Source organism: Ciona intestinalis, chromosome 12, assembly GCF_000224145.3.
Source record: "Ciona intestinalis chromosome 12, KH, whole genome shotgun sequence".
Taxonomy (NCBI): domain Eukaryota; kingdom Metazoa; phylum Chordata; class Ascidiacea; order Phlebobranchia; family Cionidae; genus Ciona; species Ciona intestinalis.
In genome coordinates, this window is record NC_020177.2 from 5,023,077 (window position 1) to 5,033,980 (window position 10,904).

At 37.0% G+C, this 10,904-nt stretch overlaps 1 protein-coding gene across 3 annotated transcripts; it reads left to right on the plus strand.

Annotated features, from left to right (window-relative positions):
- The first annotated feature begins 3,194 nt into the window (after positions 1 to 3,194).
- Positions 3,195 to 10,274, plus strand: LOC100176653 (proline-serine-threonine phosphatase-interacting protein 2). 3 transcript variants are annotated; one of them, XM_002128770.4, is made up of 5 exons: positions 3,195 to 3,485; positions 5,637 to 5,786; positions 6,602 to 6,691; positions 7,257 to 7,449; positions 8,787 to 10,274. In XM_002128770.4, the coding sequence occupies exons 1-5, from the start codon at positions 3,298 to 3,300 to the stop codon at positions 9,321 to 9,323; spliced, it is 1,158 nt and encodes a 385-aa protein (XP_002128806.1). In that variant the 5' UTR covers positions 3,195 to 3,297; the 3' UTR covers positions 9,324 to 10,274. The 3 variants fall into 3 exon arrangements, with proteins under 3 accessions (XP_002128806.1, XP_026692869.1, XP_026692868.1); XM_026837068.1 differs by lacking the exon at positions 3,195 to 3,485 and adding an exon at positions 3,961 to 4,766; XM_026837067.1 differs by lacking the exon at positions 3,195 to 3,485 and adding an exon at positions 5,208 to 5,579.
- The last annotated feature ends 630 nt before the right edge of the window (positions 10,275 to 10,904 follow it).

Consider the following 10,904-nt stretch of genomic DNA (forward strand, 5'->3'; position numbering starts at 1 on the left):
GACTGTTGTTAGTTGTTTAAAACACGATCAGGATATTACGAGCTAAAGGTGTCCCATCTTCCCCCACCCTACTATACCAATAGAAAAAGTTCAAAAATTGACTATTCCTTTTTCGAAGGTCGGGTTAAAATGACCGACAAGGATAATTAGCCTAACAGGTTTACAGAGAGTCGTGTCTATTGTTTAAATCATCCACACCGGTAAAATACACGACCTTGCACAATAGGGGTAAATAGCGATACCTTGTTATTGTTGAAACTTAACACCGAAATGAACAAATTGATTGTAATTTACTTCCTCCTTTAAAAACCATTTTAATTACGTAATTTTATATTTAACAACGAAAATTTTATGGCAAATACCAGACATTCCATCGCAGTTTAAGTTTTTATCTCACATTTCCTATATTCTAATATCTAAAATATATTCCTATATTCTAATATCTAATATATACAATTTCAGAGTATATACAAATTTTCAAATACAGTCATTGTAGCGTACCGTTAAGTTTCTATTTTAAATTTCTTAAATTCTTTTATCAACAGTTTTATGACAAACGCCACACATTGCTATGCTGTCAAGTTTATACTTTACTTCGTACACCAAACGCCTCGCCACTTTAACTCAACCGCGAAACAACCGATCCATTCCAACCAAACTCTGTAATTCACTTTTAGTTTTTGAACTGCCTGTCGGCCTAAATTTGCGATTTTGTTTGATAACAACAAATTTCTTATATTAGTCTGCAAACCCGTGACCGACCTAAAGCTGCCAATTTCTGCAAGAGCGTGGTTTATATATCAGTGCTTGTGGAACGGGAGACGGGGCTAATTGGCCTAAACTGAAAATTGAATTGACGCGGCCATGCAGGGGATCGATAATCAGTAAAAGCATCCGTCGTTTCTATCTGCCCAGCTGGGATACTGAAATTTTTACAAAGTGGAACGAAAACGAATTTGAACACACGAGGATGAATTATTGAAGCAGCACGCCTAATGACAAGCCTCGTGAAGGTAAAGTTGTAGTTGGATTAAACCAATCAAGGCTATACCTGGTACTCTCAAACTATTGATTCGACAACATTGATTCAAAACCTATATCTCTGAGTGCTACAATTACTTAGATTACATCACCACACGTATAGCTGACCTGCTACCATGGAAAGATATATATAACTACACAGCAACTCCGTCCCTACATTAATCAACACTCCACGCTGCTACCGTAATATAACCTGCGTTTCCTGCAATGCTTCTGTTCTCTGCTCAACCCTTTACACTATACAGCGGGCGACATTGCCACTATCTACCTTATAGATTGCGAACTATCACAACAAGACTGTGTCTTGGGAATCAAGCGTCCGCAACGCTCTCGTAGTAGAGGCGAACTTACGCTGCTTTCTCAACGCTACAACTTTATCCACGAAAGAAAAAGGAGAAAGGCACTCGCGACACAAGGTGACGACGCGCACAGCTGAAGGAATGACACCACGACCAACTTTTGACATCAGGACGTATTAACTTATTAAGACTTTGAACTTTTCACGCCGGGCGTCGAGCTAAATATAATTTATGGTTCAAACGATCGCCGTATTATGTGATTTATTTACAGAGACGCCCACCGCAAACCATTTGATAATGAAGCGAGACGGTTATGAAAACATCTGCCGTTTAAAATGACATAGTCTTTGCCGATTATGGTCACCACCATGTATTTAGGTGAATTACACTGGTTTTATGCAGAGCCAATTATACCTAAGGCTACCATTAGTTATTTGCGATAAATGCGGTTTCAGCCAATGTTAATTACATGACGCAAATACTATTATATTCCCACTGCGGCGCAAAACAGTCCGTTAGGTGACGCTGCGGAGTCGTGACAAATAAACAGCATATGATATATCTTAATCTGATTCGCCACACATTTGTTTGTGTAAGATAACTTAAAAAGCTTATATCGATTGTTATGTGAGTGCAGCTTTAGCATTTAAGCGAGACGTACGAGCTGTATGGAATGGAAAAATATGTTGTAACGATCTGGTTGCCCTGCAATGCGAGGATAAATAAGACACATTATCAGCTATGTTACTTAAGTTCGAAGTGAATTTCACAAGACATAAGATAAAACGAAACATAGGCATTGACAGCGAGTTAGGGCGGAGCATTCGTTGGTGCGTGTGACGTATTGCGTAAAGACATTAGCTATGTTCGCCTACGGTTATAGCTTTGCACTGAGCTTATCTTTGCCTTTGAAAACACTTAGCTAACATACCTCTGACATTGACCAAACACAAACTGGCTACAGCAGTGATCTTATATTTACTTAAGTGGCAGAGTTAGCCTTGCTTTATATTTGATACCTAGTCAATCGTTACCACAGCGCTATATGGGTGGTGACAAACTGTTGTGGTGCAAGACAAAGATATGCAGGAAACATTATGCAGTTACGGTTTATGATGTATTTGCTTTCAGAGGCATTTGCCATAAAAGCTGTATCGACTCGGGACTGTATTGTTGCCAGTGTTATGAGAAGGGAGAATGAGGAAGCGTCGGTGTGTGTGTTTGTAAGCGCGAGCGGCGTGGTGTGACGTGCATAAGCGCCGTTGTTTCGTCACGATCCTTATTCTGATAAAGCAGAGCGCGTGTAATAAGATGCCATTCGCAATCAGGCGCAATTAGAAGTTTGCCGTGCCTCACAACACGCTGGTATTTTCGTATTCTTCGGGACTGGTTGGAAGCTATATATATATATTTACGACAAGATGGATTGTGGTCTAGAGGGGTCTATAGGGCAGTTGGGTCTGGAAAGCGTCTCGTGGGCACAAGAAATGAAATGTCACTTTCGTGGGGTAGATAAGGACGTATTCGTTTGGAAGTGAAACGAACTTAGTTCAGCCAAGGTTGCTGGTGTGGCGCTTAATAATTTACACGGTCGTATGCTAACAAGTAAGAGCAGAAGGAATACGCAGAAGTAAGAAGTAAGCAAAGGGCAAAGCCAAGTCTAATTACGTTAAGCAATTAAGCTAAGTAATATCCTGTAATTAACAAAGCGTTGTAGGAGCGTCATGATGAAGTTACACAGGCCTAATAGAACACATGTATAAGCGTGAATAATATTTCATCTTTGTTTTATCTGATAGGTCCTGTTTTAACTTTTTTTACCAAAATTAACTTTTAGCTTGTATCTGTAGGTCGGTCACACTTTAGTTGGACTTTATTATCTACACTGGCGGTTTTTGTCGGTTCTGTTTCCTGTCCTAACTTAATGTTAATTTCCGGATAAAAACAAAAGACAATAATGAGCTATCCACCTGGTACTTTCCGCGGTTCATTCTGGGAGCGGGATTTTGTCACACAGACTGGTTTTGAAACAGTGGTGACGCACGTCAAGGAGGGACAACGTGCCTGTAAATGGTTGGAAGATTACCTGAAACTGAGATCGAAAGCAGAAGACGAGTTTGCGAAGGCGCTGCTCAAAGCATCTAAGTAAGGATATGAATAATGACCCTGATGTTATTACTTAAAACAAGCGCATTTAAACATAAAACAAAAAAGAGACATAAAGAGAAGGGAAGTAGCAACAGACAATAGTCGTTAAATACACGCTTGCGGGTAATAACTATTAGAAGAAAAGTACCAAATGTAAAGCGTGGCAGCTAAATACACAATACATTAAACTAGCAGCGAACTGTAATACAATCTCAACACAAAGTCGATCTCGCGTGGGTTAATTTTGGTATTTTGACACTCAAAGAGACCATATGTACTACTATGGTACCGTTGAATACTGTCAACTCATGGTAGCCTACATTTCCTAATTGTATTTGTAACTGTAAACAACCCTATTAGAGTTGTGAGCATACAATTCTGTACAAACCATTTGTTTACTATTAAATGTGGAAAGCAAATGAGAATGAAGCTTGTATCGTCTTACCCCACCTACCAAACGTTGTAAGCACACACGGAAACACACCCAAACTTACTCCTGTCAGTTCCAGCAGCCTGATATTTATTTAAACACTATTATTTATGTGGGCATATATGCCCAAGTTACACCTACAATACAATAACACGGATAGTTTATTTTCATCAACGCAGATGTAGCTTTAAGCCGCAATCATAACTGATGTAATATGGGTTTTATAACTCTACGTATGCGGAAGTATATGGAATTAAGTACGAGACGAGCGTTAGTGTATTATGGCACAGTGGTTAGTGCACCTGCGACTGTGGCCCGGCGGTTACAGGTTCGTAACTCGCTGCTGTCACCGTTGTGTGCGTGTGTGTTCTTGTGCAAGACACTTAACGGTAATTGCTACAACCCAGTGGTCGCTTATGAATTGTCTTAACTTTCAGCCATAAAACTAAAAAAAAACACCCACAAGTTGCATATATGTGGTAACACGTAAGTGGGCGCGAGCTCTATGAAATAGATCACCGGTGTAATAACGCCTCTGGTTGCCCCGCCATGTGAGGATAAATAAGATACATTCAATCATTCCTTTAAACAATGCATATCAATTACTTGCTGGCACTTTCGCAACTCCGGAAATCACGGCATTACATCACACACACAGGGCATACACATTGCCTTTTAAGTAGGAGACGCATTTAACTGAAATCCCAATTAATAATACTATACATAAACACCCAAACACCGCTTTGCGAGGTGGTTGCCTTGTATAGGCAAATTCGAGATAATTTGTAAAGTGATGTAACCAGCTTTCGTAGAAACTGTTTACCGAACGTTCCGGCAATTCTTGGGAGGTATACAAACTTTAAATTCGTGTAATTTAGACAGAAGACAGATTCTACGAAACTGGTAAATGAGTACCTGGTTTAAGATATAACATGTAGTCTAATATTGACATAATTGACCGGACAATACTTTATTGATACCACAGATGGTGTAGATATCATAGCACTTATTATGTTACCAATGCCTTCCAGAACATTTATACGATCAAATGATAATAAATGTAATTTGTTTACCCTAGCGTGGCTGAGATACAAGACAGTCGTTATAACACGGGTGTTCTGTTTCATACACCTCGTGCCCGCTTACGAGCTACCACACATGTAACTTGGCAAGCAACTAAAACTAATTTCAACAAGTACTTACTTTTATATAAAAACTTAACTTCATTAGTTTGTAGATAGGCAAAAAAACAACTGCAAATTTTAAGACTGTTATTTTATGGCTTAAGTATTAGTTTGACGCCAGGCATATTTCCCCTGATAAGCAAAGTGAAGGGAGGGTAAAACTCTCTTATGAATTTTTATCAGGCTTGAACAAATACTTTCATTAGCGATACATCTGCGCGCTATGGTATGACGTAGAATGCCTCCATACCTCGCCTACTGCGTATATATTGAAAGCAATCACTACCAGTATAAACCTAATATAGAATGAATGGCTTTATTTTGTCTGCTCGGTCACGGTAACGAAGTTCTGAGTAATGGCCCATACAAAAGCGCCAAGTAACGGTAAAACTACTGTCTAACAAACGCTAATGCTATAACTCTTAAATATGGGCCACCTTACCCCAGCAAACTGGAACCATCTTACCCCAGGCTGATGTATGTTATTGTTTTGCCATGGTGGCCCACAATACATAACATATACTGCACTTACAGACTAGAATTGCCAACTATGGAATACAGTGGGACTCTTAAATCATCTCTAGACACGTACAGAACTGAGGCGGAAGAAGAAGCAAACTTTCATTCTAATCTTGCCCAAAGGTTTTCAGAAGAAGCATCAAAGTTGAATGAATTTCACGGAAAGTAAGTATTATAGTAGGATGGGGAAAGATGAGACACTTTTAGTACATAATAGTTCACATTTTGATTGTGTTTTCAACAATTAACAACGGACTATAGGAGTTGTGAGGATACGGTTTTATAATTCCTTGAATATTCTTTGTTTACTACCAAATGGGACGAGGAACGGAATGAAACAGTGTCCTATCTTTCCCCACCCTACTATATAACTTTGATATATCTCTTTGAATAGAATAATGAGAATCAGTTAAACTATAATCTCAAAGAGAACGAAAGTAGCAGAAAAATGAGTCAGTGCTTTTTTTAATACAAAACGTTTGTTTGAGCTGGTAAAACGGAAAAAATCAAGCAAAAAATAGTTATATTTTTACCTAACCTGGTAGAATTATTGGTTCATACTTTGGCATTTGCTAAGTTGATAGTTTCATGATATAGAACATCATTATACAAAACTACAGGCCAAACAAAATCCCCATCAAATTGACAACGCAGATAAATTAAGGTACATCGTATTAAATATTCCGGAAAGTACAGTCGGTCATGTCAAGCGGAAGTTTGTTAGTCAACAATAAAACGAAACTCTTAGTCACTGGAAAGATAAGACTTGTGTGTGTAAATATTGAATAGCACGCACAGAGTGGTACCGTTGTATTTATGTTAAAATTTTAAACATCTGCCTTCAGGATTTTATTATGTACTTGTCCATTATTAGATGTTGGTTAACAAATATACAATGTCATTATAAAATAATTTTGGGTTGGGTGATTTATATTGAATTTTTGTTGTTGTTTGATTTATGATTTTGAAATTCTTTTCAGGCAAAAAGAAGAGAGAAAGAAGCATGAGGATATTGTGCACAGAACGCATAAAAACAAAGCAGAGTTATATCGAAAGATGATGCAATGCAAGTAAGAAATAAATGCGTCAATATCAGAAATACTAAAATATTTTTTTTAAATGTCATAGAAATGTCAAAGTTATACACTGTTTCATATACACATATCATATATTTTTCAGTTTTATATTCGACCCAGAATATTTTGTTCAGTATTGTTAACATAACAAATAGTAGCATTTTGTGCGTAAAGACCCAAGTTGTAAAAAAAAGTGATATAAATTTCACTCCAAACAGATTTTTAATTTTTGGACCTCTGATTGTAAAAAATATCAATGTTTTTTTAAGTATAGAGAAAATAACGTACAGTAGCGGTTTCACCTTTTTGACTACTGTTGTCCTGCACCATAGCTCAGCGGTTTAGATGTTTGCATTGTAACCAAAAAATACGGTGTTCTATGTTGGACGCTGCTATCATTGTGGTGTATGTGTCCTATCGCGAGTAGTCACTTTTGGAAGTACAAAGGCATTGGGGTAAAGGGTCAAACCTGGCATAAAACCATGGTCCTCAATGACCTCACCCACATAGAATGGAATGTGTTTACTGCCATTGTAATATTACCCAATTGTATTTATAGATCCTCGTATGAAAGCAAATGCAAGTCATCTGAAAAGGCTGATTCTGATGCAGAAAAGCTAAAGTTTGGTAATAAACCAAAGGAAGCGGAAAAAGCAAAGAAGAATGCAGCACAATGCCGCAGCAGTGCACTGAAAGCTGATGAAGATTATAAATCATCCATTGGGTGTGTAGAAAGTGCAAGGCAGTTATGGGTAAGCCGTTTCAACACTGTATCAATAGGCGCCAAACTTTTTAAAATGCAGGGGTAAATTTATCATTTTTTTACCCAATTACGGCAAACTTTAAAATGTAAACATCTAAATACAAATAGGTATAAAGCTGAGCAATATACTCCTACTCAATCTTGTACAGGGCATTCTAAACCACTATTTATCAACCTTTTTATATTTTGTGGCCCCTTTTAAAGACACTCAAAACTCATATTGGTGTAGCAGGGGGGTACAGGTGTTAAGTATCTTTAAAAAGGGGATATGAACTATTAAAGGTTGACATATAGTGGTTTAGGATGTTCTATTTAGAATTTAGATTGATTAATGATATATTGTTCGATACAGACCTGTTTTGATAAACACTTCCCAACAGTCTATAAATAGGCGCACGAACAGAGTATTGACTCAATTTAAACTGTAAAGTCAGTACTGTACCACTCATTACAAAACAACACTAATTATAGACTGATCACTAATTTGGAACTTTTAAAAATATAAATACTGTATGGGGAAAACAACAACTTAATGGAGAAGTCTGAACAAAAACTACAAATGTTTTGACCTTGCAAGTGTTTTGTGACTCATAGTCCTGAACAATTGAGCATTGTTATGCGAAAGTTTCCTGTTGTGACATCATAGGACCTATGCATGATGCAGTTGTATGAGTAATACTTGGTTTCTATATGTAACTGAAAAACAAAACAGATTTCCTGGTTCAAAAAGTTTTGGAATTTTACAAAAACAACTGAAACATCAGATCCAACACAGGACTGTAAACATATTCGGTTATAAACAATACATAGGGCTTTAAAGGTCGTTATTTTATACCTATATTTGTGGTAAAGAGCTTATTAATAACATTTTGTTGTTGATGCCCTTCTCTTTGTTGCTTTATTAAAATAAGCTTTTTTCAAATGGTTAAAAACGAAAATGGCTGTTAACCAGTCTATATTTTAGATATTAAGTTTCCCCAACAAAATTGGCTGATGAAACATCAGAATAAAATTATTTTTTTTAAAAAGGATAAACAATAAGGATTTTTTTACAATATGCCTGGTACATTCTGTTACACTATTTACAATATAGTATTGTAACAACTTTGTCACAATTAAAGCTTTATTCGATTGGTATTCTAGGCTGTGGTTTATCACGTACCGCCCGCTAGCGTGTCCCAAAATATAATGAACGAGAAAAACTAAGGTTATTCAGATTCCAGACTGTGCAGAACCCCCGCTAGATGCAACTCAATGCGCACACAGACACATTTACAAAAAAAAAATAAATACCAGAATGTAATTGAAGGTTATTTTATATTCCAGATAACTGAGCATTCTACTGCGTGTGATGTTTTCCAACGAATGGAGGAAGACAGGATTAAGTGTATGCGAAACACAGTATGGGTGTGCTGCAACTTTGTGTCGGACGTTTGCTGCAAATTAGACAACAGTCGAGAAAGAATTCGACAAATAACTGAAAACTGTGACCCTTCTTCAGATATTAAAGAATTCATTGCCCAGAAATCGACATGCATCGCCCCGTTACAGCAAATAGAGTATGGTTCTGCACAGAACAACGCGAATAGTGATCCAGGTTTTGGAAGTAAAGTGAACGGACATATTTATGAAAGTGAAGATGATTATTCACCAACAAGCTCAAACGCTGGGTCGGTTACTTCACAAACTGTATGCAGAGCAATTTATGACTACAATCCTAACTCTGAGGATGAGTTAGCGCTTCAAAAAGGCGATCAAATATCTTTAAGAAGCTCAACAACGGCAGATGATGGCTGGATGAATGGATACAATCATAGAACAAAATGTGAAGGTTTATTTCCACAAAATTATGTCAACTTTTAGCTATTTAAAGATCATGTTTTGCATGCTCCCTGCACTTCAAATTGCCCAATGTAGCCACTTATGTTGTGTATCTGCTCTGCCCCATGTTTCTGCAAAAACTTGTCAGAAGCGCCACTGTTAATGTGTGGGGTTAATTTGTACATTGCCATTCCCCAACCAATCTTTTGCAATACTTGTTACCAGTTTGAACTTGCACAGGGAAAAATTGAATGGGTTATACCATCCCCAGTTTGAAGCAGTATTCTTCATTTGATATTTATATATAGTATTTTAGCATTTGTTATATTGGCTCCAATAACGCAAAGATGACGTTCTACTTGCAATACTCCAGTATTTTTCTTCTTATTATAATATTACTTGTAATTAAAATGTACTCGTACTATGGGTAATGTTCACCATGTGTTGTTTTTCTTACAGAATTATAAAGCTATTTTATGTTGATAGTTCTAATTTTGGCAAACATGTTCCAGTACCATGTTTTTCAACTTTTCATGGTCCGTGCCACCTTTCAGAGACACTCAACACCCGTGGCCCCCTGCTACATCAATAAAATAACCGATCATCAATGAAATAACAATAAAATACTAAGGTCCGCTTGTGGCTAAACACTCTGAAAATGAAACATTTGGCATTGGTTGAGACACCATGCCATAGCCATTATAGCCAATATACAGTTCTTACTTTATCCTAAGCAATAACAAAGTAATTGTATTTGAATAATATTTACATACAAAACTTTATTTGCATGAAAACACAACAGTACAGAATGAAAATTGTCACAGTTGCGTATATGCATGGCCTACCAACTCTGACTTTAATTAAGCAACTTGAATGCATTGTCAGCTAAATCGTGGCTTGAATTGATACAAGCCATAAACTAGCGTAAACAAACGAGAATGTTTCTCATTATATTTTCATACACGTAATTGTGAATAAATAACATTCACTGCATTGCGATTATTTTAAGAATGTGATTATGCTGTTGTTTACAAAAGGGTTCAGAACGAATTTTGTTTGGAAATTTACAAGCGCTTAAATTAGCGTTTCACTTTAATGCCTATATATAGTACTCAAAATCGAGAATGCAAGATTTTAAATTAAATATACACGAAGTCATGAAGTATAAACATGGACCGAAAAGGCCGACATGACGCTTGAAATATCAGAACACGTTTTGTATCAGATTCGAAACCAGACGCAACGCAGACGTTTTAAAGTCCGGCGTCTTGGTACAGCAGTTAGCGCCTCTCCTTATACAAGACGATACAGGCTCGTATATCTATCATATTAAGCCAACAATCTTACAGACAAATTGATATATTTGCTTAAAACATCGATATTAGCATGCTTGATTAAAATGTTCGCAAATACAGAAATATAAGCTCATGTGTGCCACCAAGCGGCCGCCAATTTCTAAGTTATGACGCCGCGATCGGTAGGACAGAAATTAATTGTTCAAACACATGGGTCTCTTATGGTTTGGCTAAATTGCTAACCGTAGAAAAAAAGTATAAAAAAACAATCACCCAAAATTTGACACATATGTGATAACTGATAAGCGGACACGAAGTGTATGAAACG